The 25,415-nt window shown below is 47.7% G+C and overlaps 2 protein-coding genes across 20 annotated transcripts in view; both read left to right on the forward strand.

The window, feature by feature from the left end:
- Nucleotides 1,008-21,703, forward strand: QTRT1 (queuine tRNA-ribosyltransferase catalytic subunit 1). Its single transcript, XM_003123209.4, has 10 exons — nucleotides 1,008-1,288; nucleotides 1,529-1,597; nucleotides 1,693-1,831; nucleotides 16,884-16,962; nucleotides 17,104-17,219; nucleotides 20,529-20,667; nucleotides 20,920-20,995; nucleotides 21,113-21,222; nucleotides 21,310-21,397; nucleotides 21,487-21,703. The coding sequence occupies exons 1-10, from the start codon at nucleotides 1,046-1,048 to the stop codon at nucleotides 21,637-21,639; spliced, it is 1,212 nt and encodes a 403-aa protein (XP_003123257.3). The 5' UTR covers nucleotides 1,008-1,045; the 3' UTR covers nucleotides 21,640-21,703.
- DNM2 (dynamin 2) overlaps nucleotides 24,227-25,415 on the forward strand; it is a 100,417-nt gene continuing 99,228 nt past the window's right edge. For 9 of the 19 annotated variants that reach the window (XM_021083816.1, XM_021083818.1, XM_021083815.1 and 6 more), the window contains exon 1: nucleotides 24,229-24,621. In XM_021083816.1, coding sequence (XP_020939475.1) covers nucleotides 24,461-24,621 — 161 coding nt within the window. In that variant the 5' untranslated portion in view covers nucleotides 24,229-24,460. Of the gene's footprint in view, nucleotides 24,622-25,415 lie in introns of all 19 variants that reach the window. The other 10 variants (XM_021083813.1, XM_021083807.1, XM_021083812.1 and 7 more) reach the window with 4 other exon arrangements.

Consider the following 25,415-nt stretch of genomic DNA (forward strand, 5'->3'; position numbering starts at 1 on the left):
CATTAGCCCAAGCTCTTGGGTCAGTTTCGCTGACCTGAGAGGAAGGCTTCTGGGGCAGATGTGCCCTCTGCTGGCCATAACATATATCAGCTCCATTTCCAATCAGTATTATTAAAATATACATCGTATATTGCTATTATTAGTAGCAGCACACAGCTAGTGCTTAATAAATCCGTGACCCACCCTCTCTCACCCTCTGTGGCATGGAGGCTGGCCCTAGTGGGGATGTATATGTAAGTATTTTTTGAATGAATGACCTAATAAATATAAAAAGGTTCTGGACTTTAGTCTCTCCCTCTGAAAATCTGTGATTTCTTCTTGCACCGAAGAAACTAATAATTATTGAGTGCATACTATGCACTAGGTCCTATTCCAAGCACTTGGAGCAACGCAACGATCAAGATAGACAAGAGATTGTGTCAGGCACCGTGTAAAAATCTATACACATCCATTCTGTCTCTCAATATTCACAATGTCCTAACGTCTAGATACTATTATTCACCCCATTTGATGGAAGATAAAATTATTATTATTATTATTATTATTTTGTCTTTGCTATTTCTTTGGGCCGCTCCCGCGGCATATGGAGGTTCCCAGGCTAGGAGTCGAATCGGAGCTGGAGCCACCGGCCTACGCCAGAGCCACAGCAACGCGGAATCCGAGCCGCGTCTGCAACCTACACCACAGCTCACGGAAATGCTCGATCGTTAACCCACTGAGCAAGGGCAGGGACCGAACCCGCAACCTCATGGTTCCTAGTCGGATTCGTTAACCACTGCTCCACGACGGGAACTCCCAAAATTATTACTTAGTGAGGCTTTGATTGCGAGGAAGTGGCGGGACTAGGCCTCCACACCAAGACAATACTTCGCGGCAGTGCGCTCCTCGTGGGAACGATCCAGGAGTAGCGAAAAGAAAGGCGAGCCGTTTCCATGGTTCATCTGACGCTCTCCCTGGGCCTGTGCTTGCGTCGTGCGCCACGTGACTTCAGCCAACATGGCGCCGCCCAGGGTGTTCCAGTGCCCACGTGGTTCCGGTAGGCAAGATGGCGGCAGCCGCTAGCCAGACTTCTTTGGATTCCGCCCCGCGCATCCTGCGATTGGTGGCCGAGTGTAGCCGTTCCAGGGCCCGAGCAGGGGAGCTGCGGCTGCCACACGGGCCAGTGGCTACTCCAGTGTTCATGCCAGTGGGCACGCAAGCCACCATGAAGGGCATCACCGCTGAGCAACTGGATGCGCTGGGCTGCCGCATCTGCCTGGGCAACACCTACCATCTGGGTCTGAGGCCGGTGGGTGGGCTCTTTCCCAGCGGGGCGGCGGAGCTTGGGGGGCCCAGGAGATGCCCTTGGGGCACGCCTCACAAAGTCTGTAGACAAATGAGTATCGAGCGTCTCAGATGGCCCAGGCCTTGTGCTGGGCGTAAGGAAACAGCGAGGATGGAAGCTGGCAAACTGTATCGCAGCCAAACTTGGACCCCCCGCCCCGGGTTGAGTTCACCCCTAACCTGATCCTTTCTTCCTCTAACCCAGGGCCCTGATCTGATCCAGAAAGCCCACGGTCTCCACGGCTTTATGAATTGGCCTCACAATCTGCTGACGGTAAGATGGGTTCGAGGATGTGATCCGAGAGTACTCCTTTTGGGTGGATAGTCCCAATCCCTTTCCTGACAGCCTTGCGATGGGGTTTCCCTCAGGACAGCGGCGGCTTCCAGATGGTGTCCCTGGTGTCCCTGTCCGAAGTGACGGAGGAGGGCGTCCGCTTCCGCTCCCCTTACGACGGTGATGAAACCCTTCTGAGCCCGGAGAGGTCCGTGGAGATCCAGAACGCACTGGGTGAGCGGATCCCGGGGAGCCGCCCCTTCCCCTGACTTTTGGAAGTCGAGGTGAGACAGGCCTCCCCCTCTCCTGCTTGACTTTGAGCCAGTCACTCCCCATCCCTGAGCCTCAGTTGAGCCAGTCCAAATGGGGATAGTTACTAAAAATAATGATGTCAGTAAATCTCTTATCACAGTTCTGACACACATGGTAGCTTTTAGTGTTATCTTTATTGCTATTGTTTTTTAAATAGTAAATTAGCTGGCAAAGATATTTTGAAATAATGGGGGCAACATGAGGGTACTGGGGAGGCTTTAGACCCCTCCCATCTCCATTACTATCCCCTATTCCTTGATAAGGTCAGCTAACATTTTTCAGTTTCATAAAGTGCCTTGGAAACAGGTTCAAACCTTCACATCTTCTAAGCAGATTGGTGTTTTCAGACCCCTGAATATAGATATTCTGTGGCTCCTGAATACAGATATTCTGAGCCTGGGTGCTGATGTCATACTATCCATGGAACTTACAGCCCAAAAGGGAGACAAGCATTGGTGAAAACAGCATAATTAGAAAGGCAAAACAAAACAACAAAACCCAAAACAAAACAGTGCAGGTAAAGTTCATTGATATTTCCATTTGTATGGAAAAAATAGCAACAACAACACATATATGATTTGCTTTTATTTGCATACAGAATCTCAGGAAAGAAAAATAAAGTATAAGTTTCCTGAGAGAGGGAAATTGGAGAGCTTGTAGATAGGAAGCTTTTATTTTTTGGCCTCTCCTGCACTATGTGGAAGTTCGTCAGCCAGGGATCAAACCTTCAGTACAGTTGTTACCTGTGCTGAAGCTGCTGCAGCACTGGGTACTTAATCTGATGCACCACAGGGGAACTTCCAAAAGTAAGCATTTCATTTAATTAAAAAAAATTTGGGGAGTTGCCGTTGTGGCACAGCAGAAACGAATCTGACTAGGAACCATGAGGTTGCAGGTTCCATCCCTGGCCTCGCTCAGTGGGTTAAGGATCCAGTGTTGCTGTGAGCTATGGTGTAGGTCCCAGATGTGGCTCGGATCTGGCGTTGCTGTGGCTCTGGTGTAGGCCAGCAGCTGTAACTCCAATTAGACTCCTAGCCTGGGAAACTCCATATGCCTCTGGTGTGGCCCTGAAAAGACAAAAGACCAAAAAAAAGGGGGGGGGGAGGGGCGGAGTTCCCGTCTTGGCGCAGGGGAAGTGAATCCGACTTGGAACCATGAGGTTGCAGGTTTGATCCTTGGCCTCACTCAGTGGCTTAAGGATCTGGTGTTGCTGTGAGCTGTGGTGTGGGCCACAGACATGGCTCAGATCTGGCATGGCTATGGCTGTGGCACAGGCCTGCAGCTGTAGCTCTGATTGGACCCCTAGCCTGGGAACCTCCATATGCTGCAGGTTCGGCACTAAAAAGGCAAAAAAAAAATTTTTTTTTTTTTGACTGGGCATGCTAATTTTTTTTGGCTTAATGTGGGATCTCATTTCCCAGACCAGGGATTGAACCCAACCTGCAGTGGTGAAAGAACCAAATCCTGACCACCAGGGAACTCCCAATAGGGAGAATTTAAATTCTTTTCTCTTGGAGTTCCCTGGTGGCTTTTTTTTTTTTTTTTTTTTTTGTCTTTTTGCTATTTCTTGGGCCGCTCCCACGGCATATGGAGGTTCCCAGGCTAGGGGTCGAATTGGAGCTGTAGCTACTGGCCTACGCCAGAGCCACAGCAACGCAGGATCCGAGCCGAGTCTGCAAACTACACCACAGCTCACGGCAACGCCGGATCATTAACCCACTGAGCAAGGGCAGGGACCGAACCCGCAACCTCATGGTTCCTAGTCGGATTTGTTAACCACTGCGCCACGACAGGAACTCCGGAAATTCTTTTTTTTGTAATTGACGTGCAGTAAGCTACACATATTTAAAGTGTACCCTCTGGTACATTTTGGCATATGTATATACCCATGAAACCTTCGCCACAATCAAGATAGTGAATACATCCATCACCTCTAAAGGGTTACATGTTCTTTGTAATTCATCCCTCAATGGGCAAGAAACTTTTCACCAACTATCCTATTGTATTTTTTTCTTTTTTCTTTTTTTTGGCCACCTCACAGCACATGGTCAGGCCAGGGATCAGATCCGAGCTGCAATCTTGACTTAAGCCAAAGCTGCAGCAATGCTGCATCCCTAACCCACTGTGCCAGGCAGGGGATTGAACCCGCATCCCAGTGCTCCCAAGATGCCTCTGATCCCATTGTGCCGAAGCAGAAGCTCCCCTGTTGTATTGTGTTAAATTCAGAGTACATTTAGCATCTTGAGTAATAATGTATTAATATTATTATTTTAAAATGAATTATAGGAGTTCCTATTGTAGCACAACGGAAATGAATCCGACTAGTATCCATGAGGATGCGGGTTCGGTCTCTGGCCTCACTCAGTGGGTGGGGGAATCCAGCATTGCTGTGAGCTGTGGTGTAGGTCACAGACACGGCGTGGATCCCTTGTTCCTGTGGCTGTGGTGTAGGCCAGAAGCTGTAGCTCTGATTCAACCCCTAGCCTGGGAACTTCCATATGCTGCGAGTGTGGCCCTAAAAAGCAAATAATAATAATAATAAATAAAAATAAATTAAAAGTAAAATAAGTTATTAAAACTTTTTTTTTTTTTTTGGTTTTGCCCTTGGCATGTGGAAGTTCCCAGGCCAGGGATAGTACCTGCACCAAAGCAGTGAAAACTGCTGGATTCTTAACCCACTGAGCCAGAAGGGAATTACCCCCCAATTTTTAAACAATTTTTTGTCTTTTTAGGACCACATATGCTGCACATGGAAGTTCCCAGGCTAGGGGTCTAATTGGAGCTGTAGCTGCTGGACACAGCCAGAGCCACAGCAATGCCAGATCTGAGCCACATCAGTGACCTACACCACAGCTTGTGGCAATGCTGATCCTTAACCCACTGAGTGAGGCCAGGGATCGAACCCACATCCTCATGGATACTAGTCGTATTCTTAACCCACTGAACCTCAACATGAACGCCCCTAAAAATTAAAAAAAAAAGTTTTTTTTTTTAACAGCACAAATAAATACAAGATTGGCACCCTTACTGTGAATGCCAGGTATGTGGGACTTTTGGCAGGATTTAGTCTAGGCTCAGGGAGTGTTGCCCTAGGCCTAAAACTCATGGATAAGGAGAAATGTACTAAATATCCAAAGAGGAAAGTATGTTCTGGAAAGAAGAAGCATCCAGTGCAAGGTCATGAAGCAGGGTCCCGACTGGCATGGCTGGAACAGAGACGGAGGAGGAGGTGCGTGTGTGTATGGAGGTAAAGAACCAAAAGGTGGCAGGAGCAGATCCTTCAGGGGCTTGTGCTTTTTGATTTTTTTTCTTTTTTTCTCCCTTTGGCTTTATAGGGTCACACCTGCTGCATAGGGAAGTTACCAGGCTAGGGGCTGAATCGGAGCTGATGTAGCCAACAGCTTATGTCACAGCCACAGCAATGCCAGATCCCAGCCGCATCTGTGACCTATACCATAGCTCGGGACCATACCATACCTTAACCCACTGAGTGGGGCCAGGGATTGTACCTACATCCTCAGGGATACTAGTTGGATTCTTAATCCTGCTGAGCTACAACAGGAACTTTTTGATTTTCTTTTAGAGCAAAAAAATTAAGAATTCCCTGATGGCTTAGTGGGTTAAAGGTATTGTCATTGCTGTGGCTTGAGTCACTGCTGTGGCAAGGGTTCCATCCCTGGCCTGGGAACTTATGCATGCTGGGGGTTCTGCCATTAAAAAAAAAAATTGGAGTTTCCATCGTGGCTCAGTGGAAATAAATCTGACTAGCATCCATGAGGACGAGGGTTTGATAGCTGGCCTTGCTCAGTGGGCCGTGAGCTGTGGTGCAGTTTGCAGACGGAGCTTGTATCATGCCTGGGAACCCTCCTGGGAACCCTCCATGCGGGTGCAGCCCTAAAAAAAAAGACAAAAAAAAGAAATTAACAATAATATATTTTGTATATATTCCCATATAAAAATGTGTGTAGGAAACAGTACCCTTTCCAGGTCTATTCTCGATCCATCTCCTTTACTACTAAAGGTCACCTCTGTTTCTGTTTTTTTCTTTTTTTGGGAGGGGGCTGTGCCTCTGGTGCATGAAAGTTCCCTGGCCAGGTATCAAACCCATGCCATAGCAGTGACAATGCCAGATACTTAACCTGCTGAGCCACTAGGGAACATCTGTTTTTTATTTCTTTTTCTTTTTTTTTTAAATCTTTCTTTCTTTTTCATTTTTCTTTTTTTGTCTTTTTAGGGCTACACCCACAACATATGGAGGTTCCCAGGCTAGGGGTTCAATCAGAGCCCCAGCCACAGCAACACCAGATCCAAGCCATGTCTGTGACCTGTGCCATAGCTCATGGCAATGCCGGATCCTTAACCCACTGAGTGAGGCCAGGGTTCAAACCTGCATCCTCATGGATACTAGTCAGATTCGTTTTCACTGAGCCATGACAGAGACTCCCTGTTTTTCATTTCCCATTCTTCCAGAGTTTATACCAAATCAAGCAAGTTCAAATCTATTGTAATTTTCTCCATGATGAGAGCATGCTATTTATGGCACATTCTTCTGTACTTGTATTTTTATTAATTTTGGAAAATTTCAAGTTTATACCAAAATAGACACAACCTCACTGACCTGTCACCCAGTTCAGCAATCACCAGGTCTCGGCCATTATGTTTCATTTGTATCCCAGCCTACTTTGCTTCTCCCATGTTATTATCTGTTGGAATTTGCCTAAGACTGATGTTATTTCATCCTTTTTTTTTTGGGCTGCACCTGCGGCATATGGAGGATTGCAGGCTAGGGGTCTACTTGGAGCTATAGCTGCCAGCCTACACCACAGCCACAGCCAACGCCAGATCCAAGCCGTGTCTTTGACCCACACCAGAGCTCACGGCAACGCCAGATCCTTAACCCACTGAGTGAGGCCAGGGATCGAACTCGTAACCTCATGGTTCCTAGTTGGATTTGTTTCCACTGCGTCATGACAGGAACTATTTCATCTTTAAATGTCTCATAGAATTATTTAGTAAAACCTGGAATTCCCGTCGTGGCTCAGTGGTTAACAGATCTAAGAACCATGAGTTGCAGGTTCTAAAAGTTTTTGTGAATGTAATGTTTGGTTGCTCTGTTTTTCAAGTATGTTAACCCCTTCCTACATCTGCTTGCTTTAGCCCGATAGTCACATAGGCTCAAACACATTATTTAAAAAAAAAAAAAAGCCCAGGAGTTCCCGTCGTGGTGCAGCAGTTAACGAATCCAACTAGGAACCATGAGGTTGTGGGTTCGATCCCTGGCCTTGCTCAGTGGGTTAAGGATCCGGCGTTGCTGTGAGCTGTGGTGTAGGTTACAGACGCGGCTTGGATCCTGAGTTTCTGTGGCTGTGGTCTAGGCTGGCGGCTACAGCTCCAATTAGACCCCTAGCCTGGGAACCTCCAAATGCCGCAGGAGCAGCCCTAGAAAAGGCAAAAAGACAACAAAAAAAAAAAAAAAAAAAAAAGAAAAGAAAAGCCCAGATTTTCTTACTTTCCTTCCCCACGTTCTGTGATTTTGAGGTCCTTTTTAACATCTTCATGTTTGTCCTTTTGCTATTCCTTGTGTTTATTGTCACATTTACAGTAGGTTTTTTTTTTTTTCCTTTTAGATCTGTATACTGGCTTAAGTGATTGCTTTCCAATTGTAATTTCCTCCATCCTATTTCTTCTTACATCTTTTTTATCTAGAGAAGCTCTTTTGGTATTTCTTTTTTTTTAACTCTTCATATAATAATTTTTTTTTTCATTATAGCTAGTTTATAGTGTTCTGTCAATTTTCTACTGTACAGTGTGGTGACCCAGTTATACATACATGTATACATTTTTTTTTCCTCACATTATCTTCCATCATGCTTCATCATAAGTGACTAGACATAGTTCCTGGTGCTACGCAGCAGGATCTCATTGCTTATCTATTCCAAAGGCAATAGACTCCTTTTAGTATTTTTTTTTAGAATGGGTTTAGTATTGCTGTACTCTTTTAGTTTTGTATGTTGAAGAAATTTTTTATTTTTCCTTCTATTTTAAATGATATTCTTGCTGGGTAGAGTATTCTAGGCTGCAAATTTTTTCTTTTTAGAACTTTGAATATATCTTGCTACTGTCTTCTAGCCTGTAGTGTTTCTGTAGAGAAATCAGCTGATAGCCTTATGGGGCTTCCCTTATAATTAACGCTTTTCTTTTCTCTTGCTGCCTTTAGAATCTTCTCTTTAACTTTTGTCATTTTTATTATAATATGTCTTGGTGTGGGCCTGTTTGGGTTCAACTTGTTTGGGGTCCTCTATGCTTCCTGTATCTCGATACCTCCTTTTTTTTTTTTTTTTTTTTTTTTTGGTCTTTTTGTCTTTTCTAGGGCCTCTCCTGCAGCATATGGAAGTTCCCAGGCTAGGGGTCTAATTGGAGCTGTAGCCACCGGCCTACACCAGAGCCACAGCAACTGGGGATCTGAGCCATGTGTGTGACCTACACCACAGCTCATTGCAACACTGGATCCTTAACCCACTGAGTAAGGCCAGGGCGCAAACCCGCATCCTTATGGATACTAGTAGGAATTGTTACTGCTGAGCTACGACTACAACTCCGGATCTCTTCCTTCTTGATTAGTCTGGTTGGGGTTGATTTTGAGTTTGTTGATCTTTTTCAAAAAACAACTTCTGGCTTGTGGTTTTTCTTCATTTTTTGTTTTTTTGTTTTGTTGATTTTTTTTTTTAAACAGCTTTATTGAGATATACACAGAAAATTCACATGTTTAAAATGTGTACTTTGGGAGTTCCTGTCGTGGCTCAGAGGAAACAAATCTGACTAGCATCCTTGAGGAAGCAGGTTGGATTCCTGGCCTCACTCAGTGGGTTAAAGATCCAGCATTGCCATGTGCTGTGGTGTAGGTTACAGACCTGGTGTTTCTGTGACTGTGGTGTAGGCCAGCAGCTGTTCCTCTGATTTGACCCCTAGCCTGGGAACTCCATATGTTGTGGATTTAGTCCTAAAAAAAAAAAAAAAAAAAAAAGCAAAAAATAAAAATTAAAAAAATAAAAGTTACTTCGGAGTTCCTGCCATGGCTCAGTGGTAACAAACTTGACTACTATCCATGAGGTTTTGATCCCTGGCCTCCCTTAGTGGATTAAGGATCCAGAGTTGCTGTGACTGTGGTGTACACCAGCAGTTGCAGCTCTGATTTAACCCCATATGCCATGGGTACAGCCCAAAAAGACCCAAAAAATACACACACACACACACACACACACACACACACACACACACACACGGTTTTTAGTATAGTCACAGAGTTGGGCAACCATCACCACAATCTAATTTCAGAACATTTTTGTCATCCCAAAAAGAAATCCTGTACCTTTATCAACCACACCCTCTCAATCAATTCCTATCTCCCCCACCACTAATCAATCAAGTCCTATCTCCCCCACCACTAACTGATCTACTTTCTGTTTATAGATTTGTGTATTCTAGATATTTCATGTAAATGTAATCATACAATATGTTGTCTTTATGAATTTTTTTTTTTTTACTTAGCATAATTTCCTTTTTCTTCGTTATGCTTGCAACGTGTGGAAGTTACCAGGCCAAGGATTGAACCCATGTCACAGTAGCAACCTGAGCCCCAATGTAGAAGAATACCAGATCCTTCAACTACTGAGCCACAAGGAACTTCAGCATAACGTTTTTTGAGGTTCATCTATGTTGTAGCATGTATCAGTACTTTATTCCTTTATATAGCCAAATAACAGACCAATTAATGGATATGCTTCACTGATTTTATTTTTATTTATTTGGAAGTTCTTGGGCTGGGGATTGAATCCCAGCCATAGCTGTGACCTCTGTCACAGCTGCAGCAATGCCAGATCATTAACCTGCTGCACCAGGCCAGGGATCAAACTGGCACCCCACAGAGACAAGCCAGATCATTAACCCACTGTCCCACAGTGGGAACTCCTGATCTTATTTTATTTATTTTGTTTCTCTGTTGTTGCTGTTGGTTTATTTATTTATTTATTTATTCTTTTTACAGCTGTAGCTGTGGCATACAGAAGTTCTTGGGCTAGGGATTGGCTAGAGTTACAGCTACAGGTCTACACCACATCCATGGCAAGACCAGATGCAAGCAGCGTCTGCTGCAACTTATGCTGTACTTTGTGGCAAGGCTTAGTCCTTAATCCACTGAGCCAGGCCAGGGACGGCACCCGCATCCTCATGGAGATAATGTTGTGTCCTTAACCCGCTGAACCTCAACAGGGACTCCCTTATTTTATTTTTTGATAGTTGCAGTCTTATATATCCGATATATTTTCAAATTTTTAGCTATTTTTGCTTTTTTTTTTTTTTTTTTTTTTTTTTTGCCACTGTGGCATGCGGAAATTCCCAGGCCAGGGATTGAACTTGCTGCACCTCAGCAGTACAGAGACAACACTGCTGTGCCATAGTAGGAATTCCAACTGTAAGTATTTTAATTTGTATCTCTAAAACATAGGAGTTCTTACTCTTTTTAACATTGCAGTATAGTTGATTTACAATATATTAGTTTCTGGAGTATAGCAAAAATGATTCAGTTATATGTACGTATGTATATATATTCTTTTTTTTTTTTTTTTTGGTCTTTTTAGGGCCATACCCGTGGCATATGGAGGTTCCCGGGCTAGGGGTCGAATCAGAGCTGCAGCTGCTAGCCTACACCACAGCCATTCTTTTTCATATCTTTTCCATTATGGTTTATTATAGGATATTGAACATAGTTCCCTGTACTGTACAGTAGGACCTTGTTATTTATCTATTTTATATATAGTAGTTGATCCCAAGTTCCTAATTTATTCCTTCTCTACCCCTTGTCCTTTCCCCTTGTAAGTTTTTTTTCTGTGTTTGTGAATCTGTTTCTATTTCGTAAATAAGTTCATTTGTATCATATTTTAGACCCCACAGACCTTTTTTTAAACATAACCACAATTCCATCATCTCACCTAAAGACAACTAACAATAATTCATTACCATCATCAAATGTCTGGCCTGGAGTTCCCGCCATGCCTCAGTGGATAACAAATCTGACTAGGAACCATTAGGTTGCAGGTTCGATCCCTGGCCCCGCTCAGTGGGTTAAGGATCCAGCCTTACCATGAGCTGTGGTTTAGGTCACAGATGCGGCTCAAATCCAGCGTTGCTGTGGCTCTGGCGTAGGCTGGCAGCTATAACTCTGATTGGACTCCTAGCCTGGGAACCTCCATATGCCATGTGTGTGGCCAAAAAAAGACAAATGTCTGGCCGGTGTTCAGAGTTTCAGTTGTTTAAAAAATGTCAAAATTTCTTTTTTTTTTTTTTTTCCCCGTTATAGCTGGTTTACAGTGTTCTGTCAATTTTCTACTATACAGCATGTTGACCTGGTTACATACATGTATAGATTCATCAGAAGTGATTAGACATAGTTCTCAGTGCTACATAGCAGGATCTCATTGCCCATCCATTCAAAGGCAACAGTCTACATCGATTAACCCCAGATTTCTAGTCCATCTCACTCCCTCCTGCTCGGTAACCACAAGTTTGTTCTCCAAGTCCATGATTTTCTTTTCTGTGGAAAGGTTCATTTGTGCCATATATTAGATTCCATATATAAGTGATATCATACGGTATTTGTCTTTCTGACATACTTCACTTAGTATGAGAGTCTCTTAGTTCCATCCATGTTGCTCTACATGGCATTATTTTGTTCTTTTTTATGGCTGAGTAGTATTCCATTGTGTATATATACCACATCTTCCTAATCCAATTATCCAATTACCATCCAAAATGTCGATGGACATTTATGTTGTTTCCATGTCTTGGCTATTGTAAATAGTGCTGCAGAGAACATTCGGGTGCATGTGTCTTTTTCAAGGAAAGTTTTGTCCGATATATGCCCAAGAGTGGGACTGCTGGGTCATATGGTAATTCTATGTATCGTTTTCTAAGGTACTTCCATACTGTTTTCCATAGTGGTTGTACTAGCTTACATTCCCACCAACAATGCAGGAGGTTCCCTTTTCTCTATACCCCCTCCAGCATTTGTTATTTGTGGACTTATTAATGATGGCCATTCTGACTGGTGTGAGGTGGTGCCTCATAGCAGTTTTGATTTGCACTTCTCTAATAATCAGTGATAATAATAATCAGCATTTTTTTATGTGCTTGTTGGCCACCTGTATATCTTTGGAGAAATGTCTATTCAGGTCTTTTGCCCATTTTTCAATTGGTTTGTTGGCTTTTTTGCTGTTGTCAAATTTTCTTACAGTTTGTTTATTTCAGGATCCAGATAATGTCCAGATACTGCAATTGTTTGAAAGATCTCTCTCTCTCTCTCTCTTTTTTTGTTTTTTTGCTTTTTAGGGCCACAGCGTCAGTATATGGAAGATCCCAGGCTAGGGGTCAAATCTGAGCCACAGCTGCTGATGGCACATCCACAGATCCACAGCAACATGGGATCTGAGCCACATCTGCGACCTACACCACAGCTCATGGCAACTGGGATCCTTAACCCCCTGAGCAAGGCGACGTACTGAACCCGTATCCTCATGGATACTAGTTAGGTTCGTTACTGCTGAGTCATGATGGGAGCTCCTGAAAGATCTCTTAAATCTTTTTATTTATTTATTTAGGCCGCACCAGTGTGATGTGGAAGTTCCTGGGTCAGGGGTCGAGTGTGTGCTGCATTTGTGACCAGTACCATAGCTGCAGCAGTGCCGCTGTGCCACAAAGGAGCTTCCACCTTTTTATTTTTTTATTTTTTTTTACAGTGGCATCTGCTGAGCCACAATGGAACCTCCCCCCTCCCCCCCTTTTTTTTTCTTTTGACTGCCCTGTGGCACATGGAGCTCCTAGGCCAGGGATCAGATCTGGGTCACAGTTGTTACTCATGTTGCAGCCGTGGCAATGCCAGATCCTTAACCCAGTGTGTGGGGCTGGGGATCGAACCCATGTCCCAGTGCTCCAGAGATATTGCTGATCCCATTGTGCCATAGTGGGTATTCCTGCCTTTTTTTTTTTTTTTTCTATTTTATTTTATTTATTTATTTTTTAATTTTTTTGGTCTTTTTTTGCTATTTCTTGGGCCGCTCCTGCGGCATATGGAGGTTCCCAGGCTAGGGGTCGAATCGGAGCTGTGGCCGCCAGCCTACGCCAGAGCCACAGCAACGCAGGATCCGAGCCGTGTCTGCAACCTATACCACAGCTCATGGCAACGCCGGATCGTTAACCCACTGAGCAAGGGCAGGGACCGAACCCGCAACCTCATGGTTCCTAGTCGGATTCGTTAACCACTGCGCCACGATGGGAACTCCTGTTTTTTTTTTTTTTTAATGATTTTTATTTTTTCCATTATAGTTGGTTTATGGTGTTCTGTTAATTTTCTACTGAACAGCAAAGTGACCCAGTCTTACATACACACACACATACATTCTTTTTCTCACTTTATCCTCTATCATGCTCCCCCACAAGTGACTAGATATAGTTCCCAGTGCTATTCAGCAACTCTTGCTTTTTAAAAAAAAATTTAAGGGGATTCCTGTCGTGGCGCAGTGGTTAACGAATCCGACTAGGAACCATGAGGTTGTGGGTTCAGTCCCTGCCCTTGCTCAGTGGGTTAACGATCCAGCGTTGCCATGAGCTGTGGTGTAGGTTGCAGACTCAGCTCGGATCCTGCGTTGCTGTGGCTCTGGTGTAGGCCAGTGGCTACAGCTCCGATTCGACCCCTAGCCTGGGAACCTCCATATGCCGCAGGAGCGGCCCAAGAAAAATGGCAAAAAGACAAAAAAAAAAAAAAAAAAAAATTTAAGGAGTTCCCGTCATGGTGCAGCAGAAATGAATCCAGCTAGGAACCATGAGGTTGTGGGTTTGATCCCTGGCCTCACTCAGTGGGTTAAGGATCTGGCGTTGTTGTGAGCTATGGTATAGGTCGCAGACATGGCTTAGATCTGGCATTGCTGTGGCTGTGGCGAAGGCCAGCAGCTGCAGCTCCCATTAGACCCCTAGCCTGGGAACCTCCATATGCTGTGGGTGTGGCCCTAAAAAGACCAAAAAAAATAAATAAATAAAAATTTTATTATAGTTAATTTTTAGTGTTCTATTAAGTCTCTGTTTTTCTTTCTTTTTAGGGCCACACCCGCAGCATATGGAGGTTCCCAGGCTAGGGGTGGAATCAGAGCTACAGCTGTTGGCGTACACCACAGCTACAGCAACTCAGGATCCAAGCCTGTCTGCAACCTACACCACAGCTCACGGCAATGCTGGATCCTTAGCCCACTGAGCAAGGCCAGGAATTGAACCTGCAACCTCATGGTTCCTGGTTAGCATTGTTTCTTCTGAGCCATGGCAGGAACTCCCTTAAGTCTCTTTTTAATATCTACTACATGTTGTATAGTTTCTCCTTTCAGTTCCTTTTCTTTCTTTCTTTTTTTTTTTGTCTTTTTAGGACCGCACCTACGGTATATGGAGGTTCCCAGGCTAGGAGTCAAATCAGACCTGTAGCCACTGGCCTAGACCACAGCAACGCCAGATCTGAACCATGTCTATGACCTACGCTACAGCTCATGGAAACACCAGATCCTTTACCCATTGAGGGAGACCAGGGATCAAACCTGTGTCCTCATGGATACTAGTCAGATTTATTTCCACTGAGCCACAACAGGAACTCCCCAGTTCCTTTTTTTCAAAAATAAATATTGGAGTATAGTTGACCCTATTTCTTTTTAATAGTTTCTTATTACATTTCCTTTTTTTTTTTTTTTTTAAAAGCAATTTTCTTCTCAGAGAAAATGCTTCCTTTGCCCTATAGTGGTTCACAGAGTCTAAATTTTGCTGATGGCATCCTCAGGGTGTAGGGGTCATGTAATAGTTTTCCTGTAAGTTGGTAGTTGAATCTGCAGGTTTCAGGCAGATTCAAGTCCTTCCTTTTGACAAGAAAGTGTCACAGTGTGTATGTCTACCAGGGGGCACCTGATATCTTCCAGACTCTCCCAGTGAACCATCCCGCTCCTCCCCTGGAACTGTTACTAGAGCATGCAAACTGGTGATGTTCCGATTCTGTCATTCTTTCTTTTTTTTTTTCCTTTTTTTTTAGGGCCCCAACTGCAGCATATGGAAGTTCCTGGGCTAGGAACAGCTGCCGGCCTACACCATCCAAGCCCCGTCTGCAACCTACACTACAGCTCATGGCAATGCCAGATCCTTAACCCACTGAACAAGGTCAGGGATTGAACCCACATCCTCATGGATACTAGTTGGTTCATTTCTGCCGATCACTAGGGGAACTCCACTTTCCTTTTTATGGCTGAATGGTATTCCATTGTATGCCTGTAGGACATTTCGCGTATCTGTTTATCTGTCAATGGATGCTGAGTTTCATGTTTTGACTGTGGTGAATAGGCTGCTATGTACATGAGTGTGCAAATGTTTCTTTGAGATTGCTTTCACTTCTTTTGGGAATATACCCAGAAGTGGATTGCTGGCTCATATGGTATACATTTTGCTTTTATTGCCTTAAAGTTTTTGTCTTTTTTCTTTTCTTTTTCTATCTGCACCCACCCGTTACTTATAGAAGTTCCCTGGTCCAGCATTGAACTGGCACTACCACAGACCTAAACTCACTAACCCACTGAGCCATGGCAGGAACTCTAACACTTTTTTTTTTTTTTTTTTTTTTTTTTTTGTTCTTTTTAGGGCCTCTCCTGCAGCACATGGAGGTTCCCAGGCTAGGGGTTGAATCGGAGCTGTAGCTGCTGGCCGGCCTACACTACAGCCACAGCAACGCCGGATCCTTAACCCACTGAGTGAGGCCAGGGATAGAACCTGCATCCTCATGGGTGCTAGTCAGGTTCATTAACTGCTGAGCCAGGACAGGAACTCCAGCACTTTTGAATCTTCATACTAAATCATTTTTTAGGAGTTCCCTTCTGGCTCAGTAAGTTAAAGATCTAGTGTTGTCACTGCTGTGGTTCTAGTAATAACTGTGGTGCCAGTTCGATCCCTGACCTGGGAAGTCTGATAGGCCATGGGAGTGGCTAAAATATAAATAAAACACGTTTTTATTTATTTTTTATTTTTTTTATTTTTTGCCATTTCTTGGGCTGCTCTTGCGGCATGTGGAGGTTCCCAGGCTAGGGGTCGAATCAGAGCTGTAGCCACCAGCCTACGCCACAGCCACAGCAACGCGGGATCTGAGCCGCGTCTGGGACCTACACCACAGCTCACAGCATCGCCGGATCCTTAACCCACTGAGCAAGGCCAGGGATCCAACCCACGACCTCATGGTTCCTAGTTGGATTTGTTAACCACTGAGCCACAACTGGAGCTCCTAAATCGCGTTTTTAAAAAGACGACAACTGTTACGGGTATTGCTGCCATATGAATGTGCCATAAGCATAAAAAAAATCCTTCGATTTTCTGGATATTGGAATTGTGAGAAAGAACCTTTCCTTAAGGGCTGGACCATGGTTTATTTCACTAGACCTCTGCTGACAGACATTTGGACCCCCACCTTGCTATTGTCTGTCCTACCAGATGAATCACTTTGTGCACACTTCATCTTATTCTTGAAGGATAAATTTGCATAGGTGGGCTTATATTACACGTGCCAGGATAGGGTTTTTGCTGGTGGTGGGTGGGGTTGCAAGATCAGATGTGCATTTTGTTGGGGTTTTTTTGGCCACACCCAAGACATGCAGAAATTCCTGGACCAGGAATGGAACCTGTGCCACAAGCAGTGACCTGAGCCACAGCGATGACATGCTGGATCCTTAACCCACTGAGCCATGAGAGAACTCCCAGATGTGCGTTTTGAAAAGCTCCCTCTGGTTGCTGTATAAACAGATGGAGGGGCTTAGTGGGAGCCAGCAAGACGCAGAGAGGGACTAATGGGGTCCAGCTTGTCCCCAGCTGGAGGTGGGGGCTTTCCCAGTGACTGTGCTCCTGTCTTCCTCTCCAGGCTCTGACATCATCATGCAGCTTGACGACGTGGTGAGCAGCACTGTGACAGGGCCACGTGTGGAAGAAGCCATGTATAGGTGTGTGTGTGTGTGTGTGTGTGTGTGTGTGTGTGTGTTTCTGTTGGGGAGGGGGAGAGGAGGAGGGGATCCTGGTCCTGCATCCTTGTCTCCCTACCCCTCACCCAGCCTCTCTGGCTTGTGACTCGGGTCCTCTTGCAGATCAATCCGCTGGCTGGACCGGTGCATTGCAGCCCATCGGTGGCCAGACAAACAGAACCTCTTTGCCATCATCCAGGGTGGGCTGGATGCGGATCTCCGGACCACCTGCCTGGAAGGTAAAGCCACGGGCTAAAGGGACCAGGGATTTTCTTTTCTGTTCTTTTTAGGACCGCACCTGTAGCTTATGGAAGTTCCTGGGCTAGGGGGTCTAATGGGAGCTGCAGCTGCTGGCCTACATCACAACAACAGTAATTCGGGATCCAGTCTGCATCTGCAGCTCACGGCAATACTGGATCCTTAACCCTCTGAGGGAGGCCAGGGATTGAACCTGCATCCTCATGGAAACTAGTCAGGTTCTTACCCGCTGAGCCACAACAGGTGCTGCACTAGTTAGGTTCTTAACCTGCTGAGCCACAACGGGAATCCCAGGACCAGGTCTTTTCCATCACGGAGGCCCCCACATGAGCCTGACGTGCAATGGTCTGAGACTGTGGTTGTTAATGGGCAAAAAGACACTCTAGGTGGAAGGAACAGCTGAAGCCAATGCCCTGAGGCAGCATGGAGTAGAATGAGTTCAAAGAAGAATTCCAACAGCTGTCAATTTTCAGGTATTCACCAGGCTCTGTATCAAATGCTGTTCACAGATTGACCCATTGAATTTTCATAGCCATCCTGTAAGATGGGAACTACCAGGTTCCCAAGGTTTCAGAAGAGGAAGCTGAGACACAGAGCTATTAATTTCCTTACGTCCAGCCTCACGGCTCAGATGTTGCAGAGCTGGGATATGAACTCAGACCTTGAGCTCTAAAACCTATACACTGCGCTGCTCCCTCCCTGGGAAGTAAGATGTGTGGTCAGGAGCAAGAGGTTGGGCCCAGGGCATTTTGCTGATGGTGGAGGCCCTGGGACACCACAGTGGGGTGTTAGGGAGCCCTGGAGGGCTATTGAGTGGGAGATAGGGAAAAAATCCCAGTGGGATAGGAAGCATAATCCCCATAGAGGAAGTTGGAGTGGTTGCCCATGTGGAGGGTGACATTGAGGCCTGAACCAAGGCTGTGGCCAAGGTGACGATGTGGGGTGCAGAAATGGGGGCTTTTTTTTTTTTTTTTTGTCTTTTTGCCTTTTCTAGTGCCGTACCCACAGCATATGGAGGTTCCCAGGCTAGGGGTCGAATCAGAGCTGTAGCTGCTGGCCTACGCCAGAGCCATAGCAATGCCAAATCCAAGCTGCGTCTGTGATGACCCACACCACAGCTCATGGCAACACCGGATCCTTAACCCACTGAGGAAGGCCGGGGATCGAACCCACAACCTTCATCGGATTCGTTAACCACTGAGCCACAACAGGAACTCCAGAAATGGGGGCTTTAAAGGCAGTGAGGTGTCATGGGCAAGACTCTGGGTTCTGGAGTCTGCTGGGCTGGATCCAGCCCTCTAATCTCTTGCCTCATGGATGTACACCTGGCATCACTGTGTGCTGTTGTGAAGATTGACCTGTTATAATTTTTTTGGTCTTCAAGCTGCCCACCCTGCCCCCCCCAGCCCCACCCGATCCAGTCTTTTTTTGGGAGGTGGACGAGGCAATGGTATGTGGAAGTTCTGTGGCCAGGGATCAAACCTGTACCACATCAGTGACCTGAGCCACCACAGTGACATCAGATCCTTAAACTGCTGCATCACCAGGGAACTCCCAATGTCTTTTTTTTTTTTTTTTTTTTGGCTTTTTTTTTTTTTAGGGCCACACCCACGGCCTATGGAAGTTCCCAGGCTAAGTTTCTAATCAGAAGCTGTAGCTGCTGGCCTACACCACAGTCACAGCAGCGCGGGACCCGAGCCGTGTCTGTGACCTACACCACAGCACACAGCAGTACTGGATCCTTAACCCACTGAGCAGGGCCAGGGATTGAACCTGAGTCTTCATGGATACTAGTCAGATTCATATCCGCTGAGGCACGACAGGAACTGCCCCAATGTCTTTTTCCTGGAGACCCACAGAAGCACATTTCATGCCACAGCTCAGTATGCATGGATATATACAAAAGTAGAAACCAAGGCTTCCTGAAGAATTTATCTTTGTAGGTGAGATGCTCTCTCTGGTATTTTCTGTTCTTTTTCATTAAAAACAAAAACAGGAGTTACCATCGTGGCTCAGTGGTTAATGAATCCAACTAGGAACCATGAAGTTGTGGGTTCGATCCCTGGCCTTGCTCAGTGGGTTAAGGATCCGGTGTTGCTGTGGGCTGTGGTGTGGGTCTCAAATGCGGCTCAGATCCTGCATTGCTGTGGCTGTGGTCTAGGCCATTGACTACATCTCCAATTAAACCCCTAGCCTGGGAACCTCCACATGCCGCAGGTGCCGCCCCAGAAAAGACAGCAAAATAAAACAAAAAAACCCCAAAAACCTGAGGGGGTTCTCTTGTGGCACAGTGTGTTCGAATCCAGCCCCTGGCATATGTGGCCTGGGGCCAGCGGTTTTAACTCTGCCCGCCTCAACCAAGTTCAGATCTGCAGTCCCCTTTCTGCAGTTCTGAAGCCTAGTTGCCCACTTCTCATATCCAGAACTTGCAGGAATTTGCAATTCATTTGGTGGCAAGATTGGACCTTTGTGGTTTTTTGCCCCAGTTATGAGCCTTTATACATTTTGCAGTAGAAATGTTACAGTGTTTGATGATGGGCTGTTGTTCAGCCTGTTGGATGTTCACTGGAAAATTCTGAAACACGTCTGGCTTCATCTCAGTTTTCAGCTAAGGAAGGGTGGGCCCTGGGCTTCTCCTGAGGTGGTTTTTTTGGTTTTTTTTTTTTTGTCTTTTTGCCATTTCTTGGGCCACTCCCATGGCATATGGAGGTTCCCAGGCTAGGGGTCCAATCGGAGCTGTAGCCAGAGCCACAGCAATGTGGGATCCGAGCCATGTCTGCGACCTACACCACAGCTTATGGCATTGCTGGATCCTTTAACCCACTGAGCAAGGTCAGAGATCGAACCCACAACCTCATGGTTCCTAGTCAGATTCGTTAACCACCACGCCATGGTGGGAACTCCTCTCCTGAGGTTTGAAGGAGAGGCTCTTACATGCAGCGGGCACTCAATAAGCGGTAGCTGAGGACTTCCCTTGTGATGCAGCGGGTTAGGGACCTGGTGTTGTTATTGCAGCAGCTCCAGTCGCTGCTATGGCTGTGTTCCACCCCTTGCCCCTGGAGCTTTCACAGATAAAGCTGTAGCTAAGATCACTAGCAGCTCCCACACTCTCTCTCTCTCTCTCTCTCTCTCTCTCTCTCTCTCTCGCTCGCTCACTCTTTCTTACATTTTCTGAGGGCCTGTGGAGGGGAGGGCAGGGTCTGCTCTCAGGGCAAGGCGGAAGAAGAGGAGGGGGCTGAGGTCTATCTCCTTTTGCCTGGTCACCCCTGATCTTGCCCCTCTACCCTCAGAAATGACCAAGAGGGACGTGCCAGGCTTTGCCATCGGGGGCCTGAGTGGGGGCGAGAGCAAGAGCCAGTTCTGGAGGATGGTGGCACTGAGCACCTCAAGGCTGCCCAAGGACAAGCCCCGATACCTGATGGGGGTCGGGTATGTGGAGGGGAGGGGAGACAGCCCTGCCTATGGGAAGTGGGTACCTGGTGACCCCTGCCTCTGGGGAACTGGTGGGGAGGACCCTGCCCTGCCCAGGAGGGGACCTAGGAGGACATGGCTCTCTGCTAGGGATGGTTCTGAGGGTGCCGGTCTGGGGGGCGGGGAGTGTGAGGGTTGGGTGTCGGGGTTTGGGGTGTGTGACCAGGGCTTGAGGTTCTCTGCTCCCCTCCCCCACGGCCCCACCCCTAGCTATGCCACCGATCTGGTGGTCTGCGTGGCTCTCGGATGCGACATGTTCGACTGCGTCTTCCCCACACGGACGGCGGTGAGGCCCTTGGCAGGGGAAAGGCCAGCGAGGGATTGGGGGAGCCAAGGTGGGGGTTAGGTGCGTCGGGGGACAACCTGGTTGACAGCCTTCCCCTCCCCTCTGTCCATCCCCCAGCGCTTTGGCTCCGCCCTGGTGCCCACGGGGAACCTGCAGCTGAAGAAGAAGCAGTATGAGAAAGACTTCCGCCCCATAGACCCAGAGTGTGCCTGTCCCACCTGCCAGAAGTAGGGGAGGTCGGAGGCTGGAGGCTGGGGAAGGGCAGGGAGGGGGCCGGACCTGGCTCTGCTGAGCCCTCACCTCCTGACCCCCAGGCACAGCCGGGCTTTCCTGCACACGCTGCTCCATAGTGACAACACGGCCGCCTTGCACCACCTCACTGTCCACAACATTGCCTATCAGGTGGGCCTGTGGCTGGGATGGCTGAGGCAAGGTGGGGGATGGGAGCCTCCCCTGTGCTGGTGGCTGATGCTGACACCCCTGCCCTGCAGCTGCGGCTAATGAGTGCTGTACGCACCAGCATCGTAGAGAAGCGCTTCCCTGACTTCGTGCGGGACTTCATGCGGACCATGTATGGGGACCCCACCCTCTGTCCCACCTGGGCCACTGAAGCCCTGGCCTCTGTGGGAATCACCCTGAGTTGACCCCACTTGGGAGAAGGAGGGAGGGGATGGAAGATATTGAAGTATGTGGTGCTTTTTATTATAACAGAGTGTGTCTGTGTCTTCTTGGGGAGGTGGCCTGTCTTGGTCCCCTTCCTTATCTGAGTGTCACTGGGGCCCATGTACCCCCATCCCGCCATTGATGATAATAACAAGTATCCATAGCAGCAGCTGGTATCCAGAAGTCCTGTATGTAGGAAAGTGCAGCATGAGGGAGTTTCCCAGGTCAGGGATGGAACTTGTGCCACAGCAGTCATCAGAGCCACTGGAGTTACAGTGCTGGATCCTCAACCCTCTGAGCTACCAGGGAACTCCTATTCTCTTCCTTTTTATAGGTGAGGAAACAGGTCCAGAGAGGGGGAAGTCCAGAAAGGGAGAAGGCTCTTTGCCTTGACTCTTCAGACCTGTGGCTTCATCTCATTGTCAGTAAACACAGCAGTGATAGTAAGTGTGATCTAGCAGGCACTTAGACTGAGCCTGGCACTGTTCTCGGTGGTTGTCAAGTGTATTTAATTCATTTTACAGATGAGGAAACTGAGGTTCAGAAAAATTGAGTCACTTGGTCATTACTACCCAGCAAATAAATAGACCTAGGATCTAGTCCAGATATGGCCAGTTACAGAGCTCTTAGAAGGTAAGGTTATTTATTTATTTATTGCAATTTTTTTTTTTTTTTTTTTTTTTTTTTTTTTTGGCTGTACCCACAGCATGCGGAATTTCCTGGGCCAGAGATCTAACTCAAGTTGCAGCAGTAACCCAAGCCACAGCAGTGACAATACTGAGTCCGTAACAACTAGGCCATCAGGGAACTTCTGAAGATAAGGTTTAAGTAAAAAAAAGTAGCACATTTATAGCATCTACAATTTAAATATCATAAAGAATTCAACTACATTTATCAGTTTGTGTATTCTTCCAGAAATTTTCCACCTGTACATTATTTTCGTGAATGTTGCCATCCTTTACATGCAGTTCTGTACCTTGCTTTTCTTCCTTTTCTCAGTGTAGCTCAAATTGTTTATATGTCACTACATGAAAACTTCCTCAATCCTTTTTTTATAGCTGCTACATAGTATTTATTTCATGAGCTCCATGGATGGGCAGTTAGGATGTTTCCAGGTTTCTGCCATCATAGTCAAGGCTGCAGTGCCAATCATTTTGGGCCATCTTTTTGCCTGTCTCTGAGACCTGGGTCTTGGGTCAGGGAGCAGGCCTGTAACTTTGGCCACTCTGCCATCCTCTTACTCATTTTTTCTTCTTTCCCCTGTTACTGCCCTGCCCCCTCAGCCCACTTCCCCACCTCCTTTGCTCCTGGCTCCTTATTGGGCTGCCTCTGGCCTATCTTTGTCCAGAGGAATCAGATCACTTCTGTTAAAGTCAGTCCATCTATTCCCGGCTTCCTTTTTTTTTTGGCTGCACCGTCAGCACATGGAAATTCTCGGGCCAGGGATCGAATCCCAGCGACAGCGTCATAGTTGCCACAGCGTCAGAATTTAAACCCACTGCGCCGGCTGAGGGACCGAACCCTCGCTGCCACAGAGACAAAGCCAGATCCTTAACCCGCTGTATCACAGCCGGAACTCCCCCGCCTCTTCCAAGTGGTCAAGAGTCCCAGTTCCCAGAATCCCCAGCGTTGCCTGCAAAATAATAGGGGAGAACTTTCTGGGGAGAAGTTCCGTTGAGTTTCATTGAGTACTCAAAAAGATCCAAGATGTGCTAAAGTTGAAGAATCAGAGGAACGACGTTGGAGCGTCAGCTGCATCAACACAGGCGTCATCAGACGGTATTCCTACGGGAGGACACAGCATTCGCCAGGGTCTGGAGGCGTGGGAGCTAGCGAGGCCGAGCTAGCCTGCTTCTCCCTAGGAACCACTAATCGCCTGATTCTCACCTTCAAAGTGCACTGGGTCCCCGCGCAAGGAGCTGATTTGTGAGCTCACGGCCAAGACGCATTCTGGGACTTGTAGTTTTTTTTAAGAGCCGAGGAACTCAGGCGTGACCATCACCACTGGGTCCACAAGGTGGCGCACGTTGGCGAGTACTTTGGGTCTACTCTTTGCTTCAGAAGACTAGCCGACCTACGACAATCACAAGTAAGCGCTTGTGATTCTTTGATGGACAGATACATCGTCCAATTAGCGTCAAGATTCGAGGTTAAATCCCACCCTCTTGATTTGTTGGCTGACGGAACGGAGTGATATTTATATAAACCAATGGGAAATTTTTAGGGAACTAGGTAGAGTCGAGTGACAGATCTGTGTTTAAGAATCGATCCTTAATATCACTGGCCAATTTTGTTGACTGGCCGGTCTCCCTGCCAATAAAACTGGCGGATGGGCCTGCCATCCGGGAACTCCCCCAATGGGCGGGGCTAACATGCCTTTTTCCGAAACACCGCCTCCCGGCCTGAACAACTCGCTTCACGCTGCTATTGGCTGTTCTACAATAGCGACAGTTCTCGCGTCCAATGAGACTGAGAGAAAGTCCCCGGGGGGGAAGGTTCATTCAGCTGTAGGTCCGTGCCTCCCTTTCACTGGCTTGGGTGCACGAGCGACAGCGCGGCTGACCAACCGGGGGTGGGGCGAGGGCTTTGGGCGCAGCCCCAGGGCCCCGGGCGGGAGGTCGCTTGGGTCGGGTGTCGCCTGAGAACCGGATGAGGCGGCGACCGTGAGGCCGAGCCGGGAGCGGGCGTCGCGCCGAGGCCCGGGCGGACGGGGAGCAACGGCCGTGGACGCCGCGGGGCCGCGTCGTTGAAGGCAGGGGCGGGTGGGGAGCGCGGGGCGCTCGGGCCGGGGCCACCGGCGCCATGGGCAACCGCGGGATGGAAGAACTGATCCCGCTGGTCAACAAGCTGCAGGATGCCTTCAGCTCCATCGGCCAGAGCTGCCACCTGGACCTGCCGCAGATTGCCGTGGTGGGCGGCCAGAGCGCCGGCAAGAGCTCAGTGCTCGAGAACTTCGTGGGCCGGTGAGCGAGCGTGGCGGCGACGGCGGGCGGGCGGCGGCCTAGGGCGCGGAGGGCGGACCGGGAATGGCGCGCCCTGCGCCGCCGGCGTAACTGCGGCGCTTGCGTGCCCGCGACGGGGACGGGGACAGGGAGGCGGGCCCTGTGGGACGCCCTGGGCGGAGGGCTCCTTGCAGGAGGTGGGGAGCCGGCCCAGGCTAAAGGGGTATCTCATGGGCGAGGGCCAGAAGGTGCGGTGGATTTCTGCCGATTCTCTGGTCCTCAGCTATAGTGGGTGAATTCTACCATATGGTTGCCTGTGTGTCAGGGGCAGGTTCCCCTTCCCTGTCTGTCCGAAACCTGTCACTTAGATATCCATTGGGCCGACCCCTGCGGTCTGACTGGCTGTTCATTTATCTGGAGCAGTTCCTGCCGTCTCGTTGGCTGTCTCTCTGTCCTGGATAGGCTTCTGCCACCACCACCATTTGGCTGTCCATCTGTCCAGTACCGCAGAGCAGCCCCCTGCTGCCTGGCCAGCTATCTAGGATGACCTGTCCTGTCCGGCTGCCCATCCGTGCACTTCACAGACTTTAACACTTATCTCTTCCTCTCTTGGGTTACCTCCAGCTGGCCTCTGCTGTCTGACTGGCTGGCTGACCCTTGGGGACCCTGTTGCCTGGCTCTCCTGGGCTGACTCTAAAGCTTAGTGCCTGGTGAACGCTGGCTCCTCTTTTCCAAGTGGAACCTTTGTCTGTCTGTCCTACTATCTGACCTTCTCCTAATCTGCCTGTTTGTGCCATAGCGGACTGACTGTCTGA

Source organism: Sus scrofa, chromosome 2, assembly GCF_000003025.6.
Source record: "Sus scrofa isolate TJ Tabasco breed Duroc chromosome 2, Sscrofa11.1, whole genome shotgun sequence".
Taxonomy (NCBI): Eukaryota; Metazoa; Chordata; class Mammalia; order Artiodactyla; family Suidae; genus Sus; species Sus scrofa.